A 24442-nucleotide genomic window follows, 5' to 3' on the forward strand; every position below is an offset into this window, starting at 1 on the left:
CTGATTTGCCAATAATATTTTTGTGCACTGTTTAAAGTTTTACAAGTAAGATTTTGTGCAAATATGAGAAAAGTGCTTTTCCAGAAAGGCGACACTTCTACCTTCATGGAAGTGTCTTTGGCGACCCCTTGTATTTGTATGATAAATGACAGTGAGTGAGTGCGTGAGTGCATGCGTGCGTGCATGTGTGTGCAGTTTGACAGTTTGTCACAAATTAGTTAATGAAGTCATAACCTCATGCCATATACAGGATTACAATTACAACCATATGTCTATGTTCATTTCTATACAGTCGACTCAACAAACATGTATCAAGAGCAAAAACTCGCTTTGTCATACACGCTTTGTCATACAACATGGCACTTTGTGTAAAAGTATATTTTAAGCTACATAAAAAAACAACCATTAGTTGAAAAAAAGAAATTTCCCTCATTGAGCCCAGATGAAGAGCTGTGACTGTGAGGCCAATAAAATGTAATGTACATACATTTACCATGAGAATTCTGGCCGATACAGATTCAGTACAGTTCATATATGAGCAAACCGTAGTGCAAAGTCAGATACCCCATTTATAGCTGGCATTCCAATGAGTTTTGCCTGTGGAGATGCTCATTCATCCAGGTCATAGTTTTTTGGATAATTCGTTTTTGGTGATCGGATTGTGATCAGAGCTTGACCACATGAAAGTACAGATGTAAATCATAGACTTCATAAAAAGATGAGTGACGCATTTCCACTTCCTGCCAAAATGTCTTGGGTACGGACGCTGCCATTTGGAGTCTGCGAAGACATGATTCTGGACGTGTTCGACCAAGTCCGTTCGTCAGTCTCAGCTGTCAATGATGACATTTCAACACATCTATATTGCATCAAATAACTGATTAAAACCAAACTTTAAAAAAAATGTACACTTCAATCAGTGTGACAAGAACTAATTAAAATTACCATTGTTGGGAAATATATTTAACGTTTACTTTAATTTTTTTTTTTACTTTAATCTGCTAACAGGTTTATGGTTCAGAGGTTTATGACCTATAATGCAGCTAGCCACCAGGGGCAATCCAGATGGTTTGGCTTCACTTTTGGGAGCAGTCGTCCATCTTTATATTACAGACTATGGACCAGAGACATATTGACACAGATTGTGATCCATGTACGCATTGTGACCACACGGAACAGAGGTGTGAATGCAAATGTTAATTCACATACAAGTACTTGGACGGAATGACAATGGTGCACAACTGATCCAAACCAGCGAGGTAGCAGTAGCAGCAGCTATGCAGCTAGCAGCCATTACCACCTCAGGAAGCAGTCTTCTCCTCAGTCCTCATGTTATTCAACACGCCTGTGGACGGAGTGAAGATGAGACCATCGAAAAGCTATTCTTCTTCTTCTAATTTTTTGTTGTTGATGTTTGCACCTGCGAAAGCAAGAGGAGAATGTAACCTGAGCTGGACAGAGCGATCGCAGCCGGATGTCAATGCGAACACTGGAATCACCTATTAACACCAGGTGTGAATGTATCATACAGTCTGATTTCCAGACAAATTTGAATGCCAGGTGTAAATGAGACAAGAGAGACTCCTGAATAAAAAGCACTATAGGACGAGCAGTCAGATATCTACACAGAGGCGGCAGGTTCAGCTTTGTCTATAGGTGAATTTATAATTAACTTTAAAAAAGCAGTGCAGATGAGGAAGTAACCTATTTTCGCTTCGGGAATCGGACAATCATTGCAACTCCAGTAGTCGCTTGTCTCTAGTTGATGGTAGGTTAAATTAAGCCAGATAACAAAAACATGCATATGTTGAACTCGCTTCGTAGTACCAGCCTCCTGCACCTACAGAGGTACGCTAACGCTAACTGACAGCTATTGTCCTTCAACATGGTCTAAACTTAGAAAATCCCTACAAATGTTTAAAACAAAAGCCCGACAGGCAGGAATTAATGCTCACTTTGCTCCACGTAAAACCCACAAAGAACCGTCATGAGCCGCATGAACACTGTCGCTGAACAGTCAGGTTTTAATTTCTACAATCATCATTTAAACAAACCAAAAAAACATATGTTTTGTTACAAAATGTCTGTTGATTAAGAAATTACAATGCTCTAGGACAGAACCTCAGTAGAATAGAATTTGTCATTAAAATTTTCCAAACTCAGTGCTAGGTTTAAACAAAAGCCACATTTTTAATTGGTTTATTTAGGCTAATACAGACTAATAACAACTTACATTTAAACTTTAAAGACCACATGAAATGACAAATTCATGTTCCCAGGTTTAAGCTCATGTCTCTGTGTTAACTGTTTATTCATCTCTTGATATAAAACCGACATCCTGGTACTTTTACATCTAAAAATCTGTCTCTTCTCTTCCTGTAAAACACTAAACTGTTTGATGACTTTGTTTTTAATGTTGATAAATGGATCTATGGAGATGGATAACTTGGGTTTAATGTGTATTTCTATAATTTGTGGTTTCACAATGAACCGATAAGATAAGTATCTTGCAAACTGCACAAAATTTGCTTTGAATAATCTGCAGGATCCTCTTTTATTCTCTCACATGAAAGTTTCATGAGGAAGTATACTGGATGTCTTTTTTTAAAAACTCATCCAAATCCCCAAATCCTTCTAAATCTTTCAGAACTCTACACGGCAGTTTTCCAGATTCCCGGTGATTGTAGGAACTGTCGCCTTGAGGTTTCTTTAACATAAAGTTTAACTTAATGCAGAAACTGTGCTGGAGAGTCTTGTGAGACATTAGAGAAGTGGTACAAACAGGAAGAGGAAAACAGAAAAGAAGGCAGGATGGCTTTACAAATTCCACTTAATGTCCGAGAACAGCGGCGTTGCTTTATCCGTTGCTGTACTCATGACCTCGATGACCTCCTCATGCTGGTGAGGCAGTAAGGTAACAGAGTCTTGTCCCATTGAGTGAGCTAAAGGATGGAGACAAACAGCAAAGTAAATGTTTACAACCTTTACAGTCTGTGTGTCTGTCAGGTGTGATTTTATTTCCCATGAGAGGAATCCATGTGTAAAGTTATTTAGGAGAGGAGAGGGATGGATGGATGAATGGATGGATTGAAGGATGGAGGAATGGATGGATGGATGGAAGGAGTGATGGATGGATGGATGGATGGATTTCTATTTTCCGGGGAAGGGTACTTTATTTTTTTACTGATGATTTTGTTATTTTACAAAAACTAGATCCTTTACAATCTAGAATGACACTCAGTCAAACGCATATTTTGGATCTGAACCAAATCACACTCTCATAGACTCCAGTCCTCTAGATATGCCTGATTTGTAATTGTATGTATTATTTTTTCCTTTACCTTACTTCACCCCAGCCTGGTGTAGCCAGACTAATACTCAAATGCGTTTTAGTCTGGAACCTCTCTGTAAATTTTCGATTTCCAAGAGGCGTTACCAACGGACGTAACGTAATTGGATAAACCTATATATCTCACTATACCAGTGAGAGCTACGAATCATGTGACGTCTGTTGAGCGACGCGACAATGTCAACAGACTAGAGCAGCGAGGAGATGCCTGCGATGATGATTCCACAATGTCTGTGAACGACGCTGTTTTTGTGGGAGAAATTTGAGAATATTGGGTACTTTTAGTCGAATGCTCATTCATCAGCGGCAGCTTTGGTATTTTACGCTGCTCTCTGCGTCATGGTATAAACCCCGGCAATTATCAGATAATCGGTTGTGATTGGATCGGCAAGATTTCTGCCAGAGGGAAATTCTTTTCCAATGGAGGGGATCCCGACGTAGTCTGGCAGAGCAAATAAGATGAGCTCCCAGGCTAACTTCAGTACGCAATTAGGCAAAAAAACGACATGATTAGGCCGTAAGCCCCATGGTCTATCCCAAATTTGTGATATGACGAGAAGAGAATAAGGATGACCAAACGTTTAATCAAGGTCTTTTGTGGAGCAATGGCTGCTATATCTGTGAGTAGTATTTAACAGTGACAAATGTCTGAATGTAGCCTGGAGGTAAGTCAATCTCAGCACTTACGTGGCATGCAGGTAATCTGAGGCTCCTCCCATTGGCCGCTGGGCAGGCACGTAATGACAGGATTCAGTTTCTGAACAAAACCCTCTTCACAGTAGTACCGCACCTTGGTGTTGGTCTCGTAACGTGAATGCTTCTTCCCAAACACTTTAGCAAAGGGAACCTGTGGGGGCTCGCCACAGGAGGCTGTTGGATGGAAGCAGAATTGAGAGACGTGTTCTTTGCTACAAAGATTGTGACAAGTGATTTGAACACCAGAGAAGGTGCAGTTCGGTCAGGGGAACTCACAGACACCCTTTTTGCAGGTGTAGGATAGGTGGTAGTTGCACGGTACATCGCTCCACTGGCCGCCGTCGTGCCACACCATCACCGCACAGTCCTCACCGGACAGGAAGTAGCTGTCAGGCTGGCCTTTGTACCAGTTCTCATAGAGCTGACATAGATTGGAGAGAAGATTAAAACAGAATCACAATGATCAATGACTGTATATAAAGACGACCAGTGATCTTACATAAAGACGTCCAATGACTGCACATAAAGATTATACTAATAGGATAAGTGACTGTATATAAAGATGATCAGTGATTGTACATAAAGCAGATCAATGACTGTATATAAAGACGATCAATGACTGTATATAAAGATGATTAGTGATCGTACATAAACACGATCAATGATCAGATTTAGGCGTCATCATCTTGCACTGGGGTCATCATTTGCAGTCAGAGTCTGCGCAGTCGTGATCATAGAGTGGAGCCATGGTATCGAAGTCCCGCCTATACACACTCTTGATCCAATCGACAGCCAGTGTCAGCTGTCAATCATTAGGTTTGAGCCCGTTTTTATATTATCAAATAACTAATGAAAAGCAAACTGATCAAAAACACTTGACCATACCCGGTGTGATAAGAATTACCTAAAATGACAGAAACCATCATTGGAAACATTTATTTAACTGACAATTTGGCTTCATTTTTGGGATCCGACATGTCTGTGGATAAAAGAAACTATGTCAAAACAAGCTGTAAACACAGTAAACTCACCAGAGGGTTCCCGTCTGACCAGCGGAAGTCTCCCTCTATGGTTCTGTCATTTAGTCCGATCCACTGATATTCTCTGTATTTGTCTAAAAATAAATATTAGAAGAAATTAGGATGGTAAAATAAGAAAGAGGTCTCAGTATTTATCATACTGTACATGATATGATACAGTTTGAGTGAGGACCAGAACTAAGATCAGAGTACTGAAACCAAAATGTGATCATTATCATGTAAAATGGACTATTCTAAATACTGTCTCACACATTTCATGACAAATTTTATGCTTTTGTTTTTACAAATCATGTTCGACATATACAACCATTATTTTTTTTAAAGAATGAGGTATTTACTGTTACACTACACTAACAATTTGAGAATCAGTCTATACGATCCATGTCAACTGCCCGCATAGTGAAACGCCACTGCCACCAGAGGAATGTCTGATAATAATCTCATCGCCTTGTTGCCAGACGAAACACTGATTTCAAAGCTAAGACATTTTTTCAAAAAACCTGACATGAAAGGTCATTGTGGTGTCTTGTCTGGACACATTCGAGAGGTTTGCTGTTAGAACAAAGTCATCACTTAAGAGGAAAGTTGGAGGAAGATCACCAGTTTGATATCTACTGCAAATCACGAAACCCAGTGTCTGCAGCTCCAGCAACACATTACACTTCAAAGGTCACTTTTAATGATTATTTCAGCCTTTTGCAATAATTTGACAGTGGAAAACAGGTAATAAACATCATATACCACTGTAAGCTTGCTTCAAGATGTCCAAGTTATCAAGAAAACACACATAAGCAGCATGCCAGTAAATGTGCTATTGTTTGCTTGCTGGCTACTTTTCAACTGCAGTCATATGGCCACATTTTTTTGAGCCATTGGGGTGATAACATTTAAATAACAACAGACAAAATAAAAAAAAATAAAAAACATCACAAAAGACAGCAACAGCACAGAGTCAGAGTTGACAAGACACACAACATGCACAGCACAAAGCAACAAGACATTCATACAGTGATGCAACCACAACAAGTAACAACACAAACAACAACAGACATTTGGCAACAGACAGAATACATGGGGGACATTAGCAGCAGGTAGGATGAAAATAACAAAAGTAAAAAATTATTCCATGAAAAGCATTTCAGGGGCAATGCAGACCCTGAACGTGTGTTGTATATAGGCTACTATCAGGGTTGGGTAGTAACAGATTACATGTAATCTGGATTACTTAATCAGATTACAAAAAAATAAGTAGCTATAATCAGACCAGATTTCATTTCATTTCATTAATCAGACCAGATTATAGTTACATTGTCAAGGATTATTTAATTACATTTTGATTATGTCTTAAAAATATGGCAATTTTAAAAGACAAGATTTAATATATACATATATATATATATATATATATATATATATATATATACGACCAATGCTAGTGACTCGTGAAAAGGCGTGCCATACACGTGGAGGGAATCCAAGCAGTTCTGCCTGTATAGCCACGAGAGGTCACTACTCATTTTCCTGCAGATGATAATACCAGCATCTGTTTGTGAGATTAATTTGATTTCTAAATGCTGAATTATCTCCTGTATGTTCTACAGTATAACAACAATTTATTACTGAATACATTACTCAATAATATATAATTGTGTACATTACTCCTCTCAGGTTGCCAGTTTAAATGATTTATAGATAATGATGATGGAGTATTAATTCCTTTTTATTTACATTAAAAATGGAAGAAAGATTTTTTCCAGTAAGCACTCCTCTTGCACAAAAGTTACAAGAGATTCTTGTGCTAAATATGCTAAATGCATTTTATTTGCATTGAAAAAGTTTTCGATGTTTAAAGAGTAAGTAAAAGTAAATTTGTGGAACTCAAAATCTTGTGGTTGCGTCCATTCTTTTAGTATAAAGTGCAGTATTTTCAGTGTTTGATTTTGAAGTAAATCCAAAAGTATTAAGATTAGATTTATTTTACCAATTGCAAAATTTGCCATGCAATCGGTTTTCAGTAACTGATTTCAAAGTAATCTGACACAACCCTGGCTACTATATATACTACATTTGCCCCACCACAGTTTCATAATGATACATTTTTTTTTACATAATATAAATAAATGCAGGGCTCTTTGCAACACCGACTCTTGCTCTCTTGCTGTTTTTCTCTCTCTTCAGTATAATCTCGGTAGCTAGCGCTTTCACTGTGTGCGTTCACATAGCAAGTATACACTTCTCAACAGCAGACAGACCCCGGCTGAACACCGGCCTTGCTCTGTACCAGTGTGCGCTGTGTCCGTGTATCGTTATACGGTCAGACCGTTTCTTACATATCTAAAAAATTATCCAGATTATGTTTAGTTATTCCGATTACTTTCTTTCCTGCTGGCTTTGAAGTTTTACATTAAAGTTCCGGACCTAACTACCAAGTTTTATTGTAAGAATAAGTAATGTAATTTATTTCAAAAAGGTAAAAGAGGTTAATTGTTTGATGAAGTCAAGACATTATTTTAAAGGTCTACAAGGTGATTTTCAAAACCCTACAGAAAATCTGAAACAAGGTCAGTCTGAAAGATATTCTGGTTTTCTTTTGTGGCCATTTATTTATTTAGTGTATGTGATTTTCAAACATGCAAAACCCACTGATGAGTGAGTAATGTCACAGTGTAAATGGCCCTTCTACCCAGATCTTCATTGTGAAATCTACTCTTTGACGACGATGGATCTGCTTCTTTGGCTTCAATCATATAACTCACACAATCTGGCTCTTTTTGCTCCTTGGTCGCAAGAACTTGTGCAATTTTCTTTCTTGGGTTTCCAAGTTTTACCGTTGATGTCCTCCTGCTCCTCGGGGGTCATGACGGAGATCAGGTGTCCACCACACATGCGACAGTGCTGCTCAGCCGCCTCCCAACTCTGCCTCTTGCTAAAATGACGGTAACAGAAGCCCTGAAACTTCTCCCAGCCCGGCTCGCACACCTCAGGGTCTGAGATACAGTGGATGAGAGAGGGGAGGACAAAATGAATGACGGAGGAATCAGAAGGAAGATCTTACTAGTATTTGCAAGATTGTGCGTCTAAACTGTAGGTGCATCAGATAGTTGACACTGAACCTGTCTGGCACAAGTCTCCTCCGTAACCGGGCAAACAAATGCACCTGGTCGATCCACCATCGACACAAGTGCCTCCATTCAAGCAAGGGTTCTCAAGGCAGGAGTCTGCATGTGAAGAGGATGTGATCCTTTAAAATATATTCATTATTCTATATCGCAGATATTCAAAACATTATCTTAAAATAACACAATATGCCAATTATTCTTTCGCCTGACTTAACAATAATAATAATTATAGTTTAAAAGTTTTAATTACTTCTTTTTCTTACAACCCATTATTATAAGTCCTTTAAATTCACAACCCACCCCCCCCCAATAAAAAACACAATTTTAAATGTTATTTCCTTCAAGAGGGTTTCATTTGTGTCTGATTTTAATTTCTTCTCTCATTTTCCCTATAAAAAAATAGAATGTATATTATTATCATTAAAAAGAGGCACCAGCAGAGGGCACTGCTACATCAGGGATGAGACAGTGGGCTGCGCTGCAGTTTCAATCATGCTCAACATTGCATGTGAGGAGTAAAATTAAGTTTTGATTTTAAAGATAAGGTAAGATTTAGATTTACTGTACTGTGTGACAGTACAGTAAATCTAAAGTCTTAAATAGCTTGTAAATAGGAGACTATGATTAATTTCGTATTTGCACAATGACGATATTTGACAATATTTTTTAATGAACTGTCAGTTCTGTACGCTAACTGGTTAAAAGTGTATACATTGAACTGTTACAGCCTGTTGTTCATTTTCCGCTGCTTTTTCAGGACAGTATGAGTGGGCTGAGTCCCAATTATAATCTTCTCCCAAAAGTCTTTTATTCTACTTTTGAATCATTCTCACAAAGTGAACATGCATGTGGGGGAAAAATATCTAATGAAAGAAACCACTTATAATTCCGACCAAAATAAGACTTTTTGTCTCTGGCCTCTGTGGATTTGAAGAACAGAATTAGTTCTATTTTTTTTTTAAACATCTAAAGTGGATAAGAAAATTCTTCTTATGTAACACGGAGAGGAGATTCCAGTTGTGAGCTTGTGCTATAATTATTCTCTGAGTATTAATTAGACGTCGGATGCTAATCTCTCGGATGTGCTGAGTCAGCCTGAGGTGCTAAATTGCAGCATGCAGCAAATCCCTCTCCTGATTGGTCATTTTCAGCGGCCTCTCCTTCCAACCCCAGCTTTTGTTTCTGTTATTGTCAAACATGCAGCACTTTCTCTGGAGTGCAGGCACCTGAGACGGCTCCTGGCTGTGCAGCCATGGCTCCCTGTTCCTGGTCCTCCTCATCTTGTTTAAATTCCTCTGGGTACATGGTGGGAGCAGCGACGGTCACATCATGACTGTCTGTGGTGAGAGTTGGACCAGAGTTCTCGTCTGTGCCGGTCTCCGCCTCAGCTGCCACGTCTAATCCATGTCCTGTTTAGACAGTTTATAATATTATGTCCACAGATTATTTCTGAGCACACAAAACTTGAAGTTTTACACAAAAGTCTGTCACAGTATTGAGAATTGTATGTTGATTACACCACAAACGAGAAAACATGACTGAATAATAAAATAATTTAGATCTGTGGGGCACTGGACGGCAGGGGGTGTACACCAACATTTGAGATGTTGGCCACAACAATGACGCCGCACAGTAAGCTTATGCTTGTTGCTCGCACAATGATGTCATCATGACCCAAATTTCCCTGCTGTGGGACAAATACAGGATTAACTAATTTTATCTTATGACATCACTATGAATTCAGCTTACGATATCATATAGCAGTGATCCTCGCTATTTTTTGCAAGTGAGTCGCACTAGCAGAAGTCAACAGTCAAGCTGCCACAAAAACAAAATCCACTACAGCCTCACATATCTGCCTAATTTGTTATCACACAACATTAACATTTGTTCCACTTGTGGCAACAAGCGTTGTCTCCATTGATTTTGGTGAAGTACAACAAGACTTTTGACCATTTCACTCTCTGCTATCATAGGTCTGCGTCTCTGTATGAGCTCTGTGTGACGGGCAGTGAGAGACGAAGGCCCGCCCCTTCTCTGCCACTGATTGGCTCAGATCTTGGTTTTGTAGTCACATGGAAAGCGTGAGGTTCACTGCACTAGTTAACTTGCGCTGATGCAGCGTTCAATTACAACTCGGAACTCGGACGACTCTCTTAGGCATTGTCACGAGCCGCGCATTGAGTAACACTGTCATATTGTGTAGTAATGCATTCAATTTGCAACTAATACGATTAGAAACATGACCTACAGTTTATTTAGATCAACCAATCGTTTAACATCATATGGTGCAAAAATTGATTGGGGTATACACAGTGTTTGTGCATTGTATGCAGGGCCCCCAAATGCTTTTCACTTAACTTTTTATTTCCAGTGACTGATAAGGAAGGATGTGATTGAATTAAGATTTTGATCCACCTAAGAGGTTTTTGTCGGAGTAACCCTTCAAACTGACCATTGATGCTCCTGGTGGTGATCACCGCCATGACCTCATCAGTTTCCTGGGCAACGGGAGTCTCTGCACTGTATTCTCGGTCAGAGCGAGACTCCTGCAGCGTGGAGGAGGAAGGCTCGGGTTCCCAGCCGGGCGTGAGGGTCCGATGAAGGATCAGGGTGATTTTTACATTTGAATGAGGAGGTGCACCAGTGCCGGCCTCACCATCAGTTCCCTCAGAGGTGTGGTCTGCTGAGACAGTAGGGTTTGTCAACAGAAGTTCTGGTTTCAACACTGGGCTTTCTCCTGACGATTCATCTGATCCATCTCTGGCACCTCGTTCCCTCCTCTCTGGGTCACTGTATGTGATATTTTGCGTTGTGCTGAAAAATGCTTCTTGACTTTCTTCTAATCCCTCCTCTTCAGTATGTTCCTGGATGTCGGCCCCAGATGAAGCATTGCATTTGGGCATGGAGGTAATGATCTCTGGGGAGCTAGATATAACCTCCATAGAAGGGGGAGACAGGGTTCCAGGTGTCAACAAAGTCATAGGATTGTTGTTTAGGACAGGAGAATCCACAGTGGAGTCATCAGTGACTGTAATGAGCTCTGCTGCTGTGATTTCAGTGAGATGGATGTTTCCACTCTGCTCTATTGGATCGGCCTCGTCCGGAGCGCTTTTGTTCTCCTCGCCACCACGGTCAACTGGGATGGACGACTCAATCATGATTCCTGATTGCTCTTGAGGAGGATCATAACCTGTCAAGATAAGGGATCTTTTTTTTTTTCTCAATCTAACAACAACATGAGAATAACAATCTAGGTCTCAGACTTGAGAAGGAAATACATATAATAAACTACAATGGCACTCAGTAGGACACATAGCTCCACCAAGGCCCAACAGTCGACTTACAGTCAATCAATCCACACCAAATTTGTGAACAAAGATACCTATTATTCCCAGGTGAATCTGTGAAAATGTAAAAAAAAAAGTTGCCCAACGAACCGTGGGCTACTGTGGCCTTTGTGGCCTCTGTTGGCTGTAAGGAACACATCCTCCGAAGGTGGCGGCCCCTGAATTATTATAAGTCTGAGACATCCTTAAATTTCTAATGGTGTAAACTCTTAATTTTGGCATTAATATCACACCAATAGTTAGCAGGATTACGCAAAAATTACTGAACCAATTTCCATCAAAAGAAACCATTAAATTCAGGAACAGATCCAGAAAAACAGGCAGATTCAGGAATGTTTTTTCCCTTTCATTATCAGGATGAGATAGTGCCCAACTAGCTATCATTGTCCCTCACATGGTCACTAGAAATGGAGGTACCTCAAAAAGATACAGACACCGTAACCAGAATACTGGTGGAAGCCATTTAGGTCTGTGAAACATCCTAACTTTAATATTCACTGTTTACTCACTTGAATCAGAGGTAGGGACCAGTTCAGAAATGGTAGAGATGTCCAAGCCAATCAAACTCTGGGTTACTGGGTCTTGTATTCCCTCATCTAGAGGAAGACTTGCACTCTCCTCTCCACACTCCACTGTTGGGTGGTTCACAGGTGGTGCAGTGGCGGGAACATCTGATTCTTCAGCGTGGAGGGAAGTAGTCACTGCTGATACCCTCTCAACATTACCAGTGCTGGCCTCTTCTGTCTGCTCAGAAATATCGTAAGAAGTGCTTGAGTAGACCAGCTCAGATTCAGAGACATGTTCCCAGTGGTCATCTGGAGTGTGATCCTCTTGGGAAACGGGAAGCTCAACCTTCTGATGCACCTCTGAAGAACTATTGAGAAGCTCCTTTACGTCAACTCCAGATGTTGCATTAACACCTAGCGAATCCTGGGTTTGAGTCTCTGGGTTATTGTTAGAATTATGAGACTCTGGGGGCTCTCTGGTTCCTGAACTTGTCCCATCAATTGTGGGTAAACTGGAGTCTTTACCAGTTGGTACTACGCCATCAGCATTAGAAGATGTTGGATGTACGTGAGAATCTTCATGATCTGTCAGAGGATTTTCGTCAGGTGCTGGTCTATAGGACTCTGGGTATCTTGCCTTCTCCACAGGCTCCCAGGTATCTTCTATGGTAGTGTGCTGTTGATGCTCAGGCAGAGGAGTCTGCAGAGACTGATGAAGGTCCACTGAGAGCAACGGCTCCTTGTCGTAACACAGTGTCGGGGACTGAGCCTGCACAGGGGCTTGTTGCACAGGACTGACCGTCTGGGCATGCTGCACGTCTTCACCCCTCATTGCTGTCACCTCACTAAAGGTAACCGCTTCCTGAGCAGAATTAGTCAAGAAAACAATGTCCTCTGGCTCAGTGGCGAGAAAATCCTGAGGCGATTCGGTGTAAGGGACGTTATTGCCTGGAATAAAGAGAAGAAATGTTAGTTGTAATGATGTTTTTCTGGATCTTTTCCTAATACTAATACTACAAAACATGGTTGATAATTTAACAAGAAGGCTTACTTTAATGTTAGAAAGAAGAAATATAATCTGTGATCTTCTTCGTAACAGTTAACAAGTGGACACAGGGAGTCGAATCACAGTAGTTTATTTTAGAACAAGCAAAAATACAGTAGCTTAAAGCAGTTGATCCCGTGTTCACGTTTTGTTGTTCACAGTCACTTTGTTGCAGTGACTATGTTTGGGACCTCATCATTTGTCGACATAGGCCATTTGTCTTAATACAAATACACCATTTTGCATTGTTGTGAGTTAGGTTGAGGTATTCAGCTCAATCAGGCTCTGGTGAACAAAAGTAAACTTAACTCTACACACATAGTGGGACAAAACAGCCTAAACTCAAAGCCAGACTGATTAACTTTATTCAGATGTTTTAATTGCATTGACCAACAACAAATACAACTTTTACGGTCACGATTGTGCCCCTTGAACTCTGTCGACGATTGAGAAGCCTTTGTTTTTCTTTATGGTCTGTTATTCATGTTTTAATTACTTCTGAACTTTGATTTATTCATTTAAGATTCCTAGTGTTCCTCTGTTTAGTTTCCTTTGTTATCCACAGTCCGTGATTTCTTGAGTTTCTTGTTTTAATCTGAAGTCCCATTCCTGGTGTCTACACTTCCTTTTCCTTTTGTTTCTGTAAATTTACTTTTCCTGTGGCTCCTGCCGCTGGGATTGTCTGCACCTGTTCCTATTGTGTCTCACCTGTGTTCAATTTGCCCCGCCCACCTTGTGTCTATTTGGTCTCTGTGCTTCCCTTTGTCTGTGTTGGTTTGTCTGTTATTTTCCCCGAGTCTGTACCTGTGATGTGGTTCCTGTGATATTCCCCCAGTCTGTTCCTGCTGTCTCCTGTCTCCTGTGCCTTGGGGCCTGTTCCAGGAAGCAGGTTTAAATAAACTTAAGAATAAAACAGGAAACTCAAGAAATCACAGACAGGGGATAACAAAGGAAACTAAACAGAGGAACACTAGGAATCTGAAATGATAAAGTTCAGAAGTAATTAAAACATGAATAACAGACCATAAAGAGAAACAAAGACTTCTCAAGCGGCGACAGAGTTCAAGGGGCACAATCATGACACTTACGCTAAGTGTTTTTAATAATACGAAATCGACTGTGTTTTGAAAAGTGGTATACAAATAAAGTTTAATGTCATTATAAGAGACAGGGTTAATCCTAACTTTAACTATACCACTGCCAAAAATCATGACATCTATCAGATATAAGATCGTCCTCTTACTTCTGAAGCAGTAGACATCATGTCGTGTGTGAGAGTGAGGGAAGCCTGTCTGGTTGCTGTAGCGATAGATGGTTCTGACTCCAGGTTCACCACCTCCACAGCGCTCTCTGGGGGTGACGATGGGGTAGCGCACACTGCCGTCCACCAGCCACCCTGGACTGCAGTGGTTCAGTCCATCATTCCAGGCTGCATATAGCTGAGCTGTGGTGGCCAGCTCTGCCCCGTGACTCAGACAAAAGGTCTTGGCCTCCCAGAAGGTGAAACGCTGGGGGGCGGAGCCATGGAATACCTCACCTTTACAAAAGGATACAGGTTTTAGGTTTTAATGTTCAGCTATAGATACAAACTAGTCAGAGGTTCAGACAGGTGGTAAACAAATGCCATATTATGTAAAGCACTAATTTGTAAGTTGAATAAGTCAATAAGATTTAGCAGAACTACTTTCTCCCTATCATTGTTTCTGTAATTTTGCGCATATTTTTTTCTGTGCAGTTATTGATGATGAGATTCCAAGTAACTTTACCACAGTTCCCCAACAGCTAGCTTACTGCACATACAACAAACACATGCCAAAAGCGTGCAAACACTGGACCATTACACCCATAAGGAAAAACTAAATGTCAATAATGAATGAAGCTGTGGGCATTAATGTGCAGCTGTAAGTACTCCTTAAGAACTGAACTCCTCTGGTTTCTCAGCTGTAAGGATTTGAACCCATTCAGCCACAAGAGGTTTAGAGAGGTCCATCACTGATGTTGGGTGATAGAGTCTGACACACTTTGCATCCAGTAGCATTAAGATTTCTTTTGACTGAAACTCAGGGGCCAAGACTGTGAAAAACTGCCCCAAATCAGAATATATATATATATAATATATAAATTTAATTTGTGGGGGGTCTTTGGCTTTCTTACCCTCATTATCCTCCACATAGCAATAGGTGTCATACAGCTCATCAGGCTCCAGCAGTCCATAGTTCCTCACTCCTGGCAGTCCATCCATATCCCCAAAACAGCCCTCTCTCGGCATCTGAATGGGATATCTAAGGGGAAATGACAAATGGCAATGAAACACCAAGTACCTCATCCTCTATAATGGCAGCACTCCAACAATCACACTAGTCTGAGCCATTCCCTGAGCGAGTGTTGAAGTGGGAAGAAATGCTGGGTTTGAGAGCAGACGAGTGCCTCTCGGCTAATGGATGATCTAGGTGTCCCGACATGCAGATGTACAGAGCATATCAAATGTGAGCTGGCAGAGTGGTCCACTATCAGCCCTCCAAGGTGATCAATCTTCAAAATGGATGCTCCCACAGCCATATTGACAGCTGAACATCTGAGTGTCGCGGACAGGATTTTCTTGATGAGAACCCGTTCGATTCATTGTTGAGTGTAGCTGTGTCCTATATAACAATGAACCATTCTTTCTCAGGTCCTCACCTCACTGAGTGGTCTGACAGCCAGCCTGCATCACACTGCTCGTATCCACTGTGGTAGGCAGCCAGTAGCTGCTCTGGAGTGGCGATTTCAGCGCCAACCTCCTTACAGGCCTCTCTGGCCTGCGCGAAGGTAAACGCGTACCGGCTGGATGCATCACGATAATGAAACACCACACCTGTAAAACTCAGAACAAGGTTTTAACTTTTGCACCTGTAGTTTGAATCATTCTGTCCAGACCAAGGATAATGTTTGGCCCACCAAGGCCCAACAGTAGTTAAATTCAATCAAGCCACACCAAATTGCACACACTCATAGATATCAGTTCCCTAAATGTGCCTCATGTTTTTCATCAAGATCCATTAATTATTCCCTGAGAAATCTGTGAAAATGTTTTTTTTTAAAAACACCTTATCTTACTATTCCTGGATCCACCCCTTTGTTTGGATCGCCAAATTGAATGGGTCCTTTTTTGGACGATGTCACATCATTTGACCAACTTGCGTAGAAATCCATTCGATGGCTTTTCTGTCTGGGTCTCACCTTTGACCTTGACCTGAGCCATGTCGTCAGCATCCTCCAGGCCCTGTTGCACCTCGCAGCGGTAGAAGCCGGTGTCATTCTGTCTCAGACTTTCCAGGCGCAAGGTGAGGTCGGCGGGGGAGAAGGCATAGTTGAGCAGCGTCGCTCTGTCTTTGTAGGCCTCACTGACTCTCACCCTGTCCCCACGGGCCACCAGGATCTCTGCCTCATGGCCATTAGTTAGCACACTCCACTTGACCCGGGGGAGAGAGAGCACGGCGTGGCGGCCGTTGGTGGAGGGGGATGGTGGAGGGTGGGCCAGAGACACTAGGCAGGGTAACGTCAGAGAGCCGCCCAGCACGGCCAACACTGGGGGGGTGGTGAGGATAGTGACGTGGAGAAGCTTTGAATCATCTGAGGAGAGAGGAGCTGTAATGTAACATGACATTTTGAGAAATATGCCAATGTAAGTTCTTCGTGAGAGATAAATAAGAGGATTGATGCCTATGGCATGCATTTGAGGAAAGACGAGAGTGTCGTGGGAATCCTTCCCTGATAAACTGTTAAGACGAGTCTTCTCAGGCACCAAGCAAGGTCAACCTGTCTGTGGCAAGCCACAACAATCATCGTGCAGCTGAAGTCTCTCTCGAGGTGTCATAGTCGCGGGGAGATGACGACATTACCCTAAACTAAATACGCTACAGAGACCGGGAACAGGCAGATTGCTTTGGGGTGCCATACACTGACCACCTTGTTGATCTGTGTAAACGAAACAGAAATCTCCTTGATATATATTGAACTCTTATAATAAATACTTCTGCTTAAGACATCCACGGCTTCCGTCTCCCTGAATCCGCATCCACTCCATCAATTATTCCTTTTCAGAGAGGGCAGGACTGAAAAGTGTGAAACGTCAAGCCCGGACTCCCACTTGTTCAATCCCTGCACCAAAAAAGAGATGTATAAAAGCACCAATTTTAAGTATGAGGGGGAGTTATGGAACTATTTTCACCTGGTAATCTTACAGTGAAAACAGGACTCTAAGCACGCAGCTGCTCGTCTCTGCAAATCAGTGTGTCAAGTGTATCGAAAATCTCAAACTATTCCTTTGTGCGTCAGTTTTAGTTCATATTATAATGTTTTTTACTGTCAGTATACTTATGAGTATGTTATCATGGTAACAGTTAAAACAAGGTGATTTTTTAACCTGTGTATTTATTTATTTATTTTGCTACATTCAACAGCAAAATGACAATGTTACATCTGTAAGAGGTTTGTAGGGTTGTTGGCAAAGCTCAAGAGTAGCTGTCATGCTGTTGCTGATCCATTTGGTCACCAACAGGGGTCAGTCATTTTAAAGGAGACATATTATACTCATATTCAGGTTCATAATTTTAATTTGAGACTTGGTTTTAGCTCCTGTCTCTTAGGTTCCCCCTCCCAATGAAGCCGAGTCTGCTCTGATTGGCCAGTTGGCCCACTCTACTGTGATTGGTCAACCGCTCCCAGAGCATGTAGGAAGTGTCGGCGGTATGTCTGACGCCGACAACATGATAGGAATACGAATGCGTATTGTCACGAAACCTGGAATTCCGAAGATGGCGGACAATGACGTAACAGCTCATGTATTTTCTTTGATTTGCCACTTTTAAAGCATAAATAAACATCAAATGACAACTTTTTTAGAATGTATCAAAATTACGTTTCAATTGGTTTTAAAAACAAATAATCACTTTTACTTTTTTAGGTTAGGGTTAGGTCATAGGTAACATTTTTATATCTGCCACTGTCAGAGGAAAGGGAAAACTCCAGAGCAGAAGGTGTCGTTAATGCACCTTCTTCACTGGTTGCCAACTGCCATTAAAAACAAAGAAAAAAATGTATAACCAATCACGTTGCAATCTCTCATCATGTTGTGTCCCTACGACACGGCCCCAACTATAGCTCAAGTGTCGGTTTACTTGGCGTTGTTTGGGGGAGTGCCAGACTAACCGCTAGGCGTTTCTTATGCACTTCCGTAACATTGTGACAACACGATGTTAGACCTTTAACATACACAAAAAACCTAGAACACACTGGTGGGAAAGGGAAAAACTGAAAAAAGCTGAATATGTTTCCTTTAAATTATAGCTCAATGTGCATATGTTATTATGTTACAAAATAACTACTTAAAGATACGACAAGTAGATTTTGTGCAGGGACACAAAATGAATAAAGAGAACCCCCTACCCCACATAAAAGTCAAAGGTCAGATATGATTCATTGGGGTCCAGTCCTCAGTGGTGGATGGCAGCTGTGATGAAAATGACATGGATGGGGATGAAGGGAGGGAGGGATGCGTACCTGAGTCATGGTGGGGGGTAGAGGACGATGGCAGGACAAGGAGGCAGATGGCACACAGCAGCACAGGTAGAGGCACAACCAGTCTGTGGGTAAATCACAAGAGGGACTGAATGTTTGAATTGGGTTTTAAGGTATGTTCTTATATTTACCTCCAAACTTATTTTTTTTAAATTTTGAATCCTTGCGGCCCATGTAATGTAGGTTAAAATCTTACTGTTTAAAAAATAACTGTACAAATGCTGCACGAGGGACCACCGACACGGTGTGTGTGTGTGCGTGTGTGTGTGTGTGTGTCTGTGTGTGTGTGTGTGTGTGTGTGTGTGTGTGTGTGTGTGTGTGTGTGTGTGTGTGTGTGTGTGTGTGTGTGTGAGTGTGTGTGTGTGTGTGTGTGGGTGGGAAGCAGACAGATGGACTGACTCGGACTCACACAGCGACTCCTGTGTGTCCTTGGACCTTTCTAGCTGCTGTGACTCAGACTCCAGGAGCTGCAGTGTGAGCTGAATTCTGATCCCCACAAAACTCCCTTGAGGAGGGGACCGCAGCCCAGCCTGCCTCACACTGGACTGGATTTATCATTATCACCTCTACTTTTATCCTTAACTATGTTAACTTTTCCTTTTGATACCCTGTTTTTTCTTGTTGTGTCGTCACCCTGTTGCCTCGCAGTCCTCTGTTCTAAGCCTGCCTTTTGTTCTTCTCACACCATGCTGGACAATTATTTCAAACTGTGTTTATAAAGGCTCCAACACAACAAGAGAAACCAATCAAAAAGCTGCGTGAGGCGACTGCAAACATTGACAGCTCCAACTGGTGGAGAGATAAACCTGATGACCACCAAGTTAGTTAAAGTGATGTCACATATCATATGATGGTAAAAATCTCAGAAAATGTGTTTTGTCTCGAACTTGACCTTTGACCAATCAGCTCCAAAAGTTATTACTACAAAGTGATATTCCCACCAAAATCCATCCATGCCTTGTTGAGTTACATTATAATCAGACGTTTGGGAACACAATTTTAAAACGTTAAAGAAGCGTTAAGAGTAAAACAGTGCTTGTTTATAATTTATTACTAGAACATCACTCAGTAGAGCTCAGACCTCCACAAAGGCCCAACAGTCTCATTATGATTTTTTTTTTACAAATCCTGGATCCACCCCATTTGTCTGAATCCACGCCAAAATCAAATGGATTATTTTTCTGGGTAATGTCCCATCCTCGCACCAAGTTCCATGAAAATCCGCTCAAACAGTAAATAGACAGGGGTAACATCACCTCTTTGGCGGAAAACAATAAATGGAAAACTAAGTATGAGTGAGAAGGTAAATGTAAACATGAGGAAGCAAACTGTCAACATGTCATACTGGTTTTAGTTCATTTTCACATCAAGGGAATGAGAATGACTGAAAATTTATTTGAGAGAGAGTGAAGGCGGAATGGTTTTCCTTTGCAGAGGCAGAGCAGCCGACTACGCATCCCAGGCAACATCATGAGTGCAAAGAGAGGCATCACAAGTGGCTGAATAGTCAATGACTTCACCTTGAGAGAAAGGCGGCGGGGGCCAAGAGAGAGGATGTTGGACCGCTCAGTTCGCCAGGAAGGGTCATTTAAGGCTGGAAGTGCTGGGGGGGTGAACTACATTCTTACAGGGCTGCACCAGCTTTGTGAGAGTTTGGCTCGTGTCTCACTTTACCCAGTAGCTCAGTGATTCACACATGCTCACACTCTCTCTCACACTCTCTCTCACACACACACACACACACACAATACAGCTTGCTGCAAAAAGAAGTCGTCATTCCTGAACAACTAGACAAAACGTTCAACCTGTATTTTTCTTCGGGTTTGGTTTCTAAACCTTTATTCAGTATCATTAAAAAGTGCACAGCTAATTTCTGATTAATCACTTTGACAAAAACACTCTCATTAAAACATGTCTTCTGTTATTGGTAGAGGGAGATTATTGCTCATGTCTGTGACTCCCATTCCTAGTCTCGACTCCAGTGTCCCTTTTTGGGTGTGCTTTCGTGACAAAACAAACTTTGGAGTCATTTCTCCTGGTGAAGTATCATGTAATGTGTCACCCCCTGTCACCGATGAGTCATGTTGTGTGAACAGTACGGCGACTGAAAGCGATATCAAGACAGCAAGTTGTGAAGTATGAACGGTACAGCGATCTTACGACTAAAGAACCGGCGAGTGTGTCCGAGCGATTACAGAACATTATATTTCTGTGTGTGTGTGTGTGTGTGTGTGTGTGTGTGTGTGTGTGTTTGTCACAAGCTGATTAGGCCAAATTGCTGTAAGTTATTTGGCCTTATACCTTGGGGACAGGGTGAACAACAACAACAACAACAAAAAACAACTCCTCCTTCTCATAACTTTTTTGAGCTGCTGATAAATTGCTTAACAATGTTACGTGTATGCGTAACATTGTTACGCATGTTACGCATGTTTGTGTTGCCTCCTTGCAGAGGCAACACAAACACTGCACACGGCATCTTATCAGAGCAAAGGGTCTGACCATTAGGAGGCAACAGATCCGAATTCCAAACCCCTGCAAACTTGTGCCAACAGTAGCTGTCCACAGTGACCTTTTCGTGATCATCCCAGCTGAATCCCTCGGACAATCAGACTTTTTATGCAGCAGACTACTGTTTCCTGGCCTGAAAAAAAACAAATTAATTTTCATCTAAATTTAATTCTACACAAGGATTTATTAATCCTTTAATAAAAAAGGGTTTATTAATCCTTGTGTTACAAAAATTTGGATAGGATCATCCCTTCAGACATTTGGTATATAAACAATTACAGCTTCAGGTTTATCGGCTGGATGTTGGTTTGTCTGCTTTGAGGTGAATGTCCCTTTTAGGAATCATCATTCACGTTGTGGATTTAACTTTTTTTATCAAATATTTACTTGTGACTTCATAGGAAGAAAATCTAATAGACAGGAGGACGAAAAATGTAATGCTGAATCACTCAATGTTTGCTCTTCCAAAATAAAAAGTAAAAATCTGATGTGTCAAAATCGTCTTAACGCCACGCTTAACGGCACACTCCCTAAAGTGGTACCAGGTGCACACAGGGTCTTTGCTGAGGAATTTTCGTCTATCCTCACTGAGAAACTGTTAAGACGAGTCTTCTCAGGAACGAAGCAAGGTCATCTCATCTATGGCAAGCCTAAACAATCATTGAGCAGCTAATGTCTCACTCGAGGTGTCATAGTGGCGGGGAGATGACGACATTACTCTAAACTAAATACACTACAGAGACCAGGGATGGGCAGACTATCTTGGGACGCCGAACACTGTGAACCTGTTGATCTGTGTAGCGAACCAAAAGTCTCCTCAATAATGACCTCTTATAATAAATACTTCAGCTTAAGACATCCACGTTTTCCGTCTTCCTGAATCAGCATCCACTCCATCAATTATTCCATTTTAGCTGAGTCTGGCAAACAGGATTCTAAATTATTCCATTTCAGTCTTGAATTTAAAAGGCATTGAATCTCTACTAGTGAAATTTAATTTTTTTATTAGAAATTCAATGCCTTTTAAATTTCTAACTCTGGTGAAACAGATTTGCTTCCATACTCCATTCCGTCTTTTCATAGTCAGTGAACCATCCTCCACCTGGATCAACTAGAATGGCACTCAGTGGAGGGCATACCTCTGCTTGTGAAAGTGTTAGAAGAAGAAAAAATTCATAATGTCAAAGAAAGTGAAAAACATTCCTGGATCCACGACTGGATGTTTGTGTCCCATCCTTCCACCAAATTTGGTACTTTTTGCATAAAACTGCCAACAAACAATCAAACAAACAAACTGACTGGGACAAAATGTCCTCCTTGGCGGAGGTGACCTCTAACTCCATGGTGGCGGAGGTGACCTCTAGCTCCATGGTGGCGGAGGCGACCTCTAAATCATTTGTGACGGAGGTGACCTCTAGCTCCATGGTGGCGGAGGTGACCTCTAACTCCATGATGGCGTTAGATGTATATATTTTAATCAGACAGACCCCCAAAAAAATCCTCTCAGACCCAACTCGCGTCCTCCGTCCTGACTTCCATCTCCTCCCCTACGCAGGCAACAGCGTTTCAAACATTCCTTTGTATCCTTGTTCATCAAAGCCTTAAACAAAACCTAGGCGAAAATATGTGTATGAATGTGTCAGGGGGGTATTTTGGCTTTATGGTATTTTGTCATTTTTGTTATCATATACTCAGCATTTTTTATTTTGGACATAAAAAGACATTACCAAAACTCAGATTTGTTGTGAAAACTGCAGAACAAGTGCTTATTATTCCCATGTGCAGTATTTTTGACCAAGTTAAATTAGCTTATTTCCATTCAATGCTTCTTGTAAGTTCCACACCAGGACATGAAACATTGTACTTTATTAATATAGGATATATATGATTAATATTTCAGATACAAAAATACTGAATACACTTCAAAAAACCCACACAATGATGCACTAATAAAAACTCAATAAATAATGTTTTAATTAACCTGCAACCTATTTTCATATTTTATTTCGTTGTCTTTTTCATGGGAGTTTTTTTTAATCATTTTTTATTAACTTCATTATTTTGTTGTTTTTCTATTGTGTTTGTTCAGAATGCTTTAAGAATATTGTTGCATTTTATGTATGAATTGCAGGTAATTGTACTAATAATAATTATTAGATTAATTATTAGTATTATTAAAATAATGGGTAATTATATACATAAACATTACAACACTGACTGGAGCCATTCTGAATAATGTTCACTTTTACTTTTGAAACTTCTTTTTCTGTTACTTTACTTTGAGTAAGCAGGTAAAAAAAAATGTTTTTTTACTTTATACATGGACGTGAAGCCTGATCACACACGTTCCCATCGTTATTTAACCGCCGCGGTTTGAGACGCATGGTTTAACAGACTTACTTCATTTTCATCTCTCTCGGTCTCTGAGGTCGTCGCGCTGGACCGGACAGGTGCAGGTCCTGACGTCTTCTCTTTCAGGAGCTGAGAAAACCCACAACCTCTCTATTGACTGAGGCAGAGACTCGTGTCCGCCCCGGGTCCGCCGCTGACACGAGAAGAGCTGACGAGAGGGAAGAGTGCGATGGAGGCAGCATTGAAATACCAGCACCTCCTTCTCCACCTCCTGCCGGGAACATCATAATCCATGACGAGGGACAGGCTGAGGGGCAAAGAATCCTCCGTATTCCTCAAGTTCAGTTCAGTCATTAAATAATCTTGGATTTCCTGTCAGTAAGAGGGTCACAGTCTGAAGCACAGTTCCCCAAACTCCCATTATGTAATAAGGTGAGGTATGTTGTGCTTTATAATAATAATAATAAATTGTATTTGCCCTTGAAGTTGCCCCACAAATTAATTTACCTCCACCCAGGAGCTTATGTTTCCACCAGTTGGTTGGTTGGTTGGTTGGTTAGAGTGCTGATTGGCTTGTTGGTTGGTTAGTTGGCTGGTTTATTTGTCAGTTGGTTTGTTGGTCTGTTTATTGTTTTATTGCCAAAAAATGGCCTTGTTGTTTTTTAAACAAAAAACTGTACATTTTAAGTAGTTTTGGACCATCATTCCCACATTTGTGAAGGAAGAACATCAGACTTTTTGGGTAGGGGAGATCACTACCCAAAAACTTTCTTTAATGCTGAGCCACAAAGCTTTTACTTGGTTTACAAATTTCTACAAATGACAATATAAAAGAGTTGAGCGCCCCTAGAAGTGGGCTTTACACGCCTAGTCAGGTTGGTGAGTTGGTTGGTTGGTTGGTTGGTTGGTTAGTTG

General features: G+C 41.1%; 1 protein-coding gene across 4 annotated transcripts; it reads right to left on the reverse strand.

The window, feature by feature from the left end:
• Window positions 1-1999: 1999 nt before the first annotated feature.
• On the reverse strand, window positions 2000-23877 carry bcan (brevican). Of its 4 annotated transcripts, none has more exons than XM_035609047.2 (16): window positions 23576-23877; window positions 18647-18729; window positions 16325-16717; window positions 15785-15959; window positions 15260-15387; window positions 14349-14642; window positions 13910-13978; window positions 12064-13008; window positions 10660-11397; window positions 9431-9613; window positions 8199-8303; window positions 7842-8072; window positions 5077-5159; window positions 4322-4466; window positions 4037-4219; window positions 2000-2942 (listed from the first exon to the last, which is right to left on the reverse strand). In XM_035609047.2, exons 1-16 carry the CDS (start codon window positions 23584-23586, stop codon window positions 2818-2820), a joined length of 3891 nt encoding a protein of 1296 aa, XP_035464940.1. In that variant the 5' UTR covers window positions 23587-23877; the 3' UTR covers window positions 2000-2817. The 4 variants fall into 4 exon arrangements, with proteins under 4 accessions (XP_035464940.1, XP_035464942.1, XP_035464941.1 ...); XM_035609049.2 differs by having other exon boundaries at window positions 7914-8072; window positions 23576-23873; XM_035609048.2 differs by lacking the exon at window positions 13910-13978 and having other exon boundaries at window positions 23576-23876.
• Between the last annotated feature and the right edge of the window lie 565 nt (window positions 23878-24442).

The sequence above is a fragment of the Scophthalmus maximus genome, chromosome 10 (assembly GCF_022379125.1).
Source record: "Scophthalmus maximus strain ysfricsl-2021 chromosome 10, ASM2237912v1, whole genome shotgun sequence".
NCBI classification, from domain to species: domain Eukaryota; kingdom Metazoa; phylum Chordata; class Actinopteri; order Pleuronectiformes; family Scophthalmidae; genus Scophthalmus; species Scophthalmus maximus.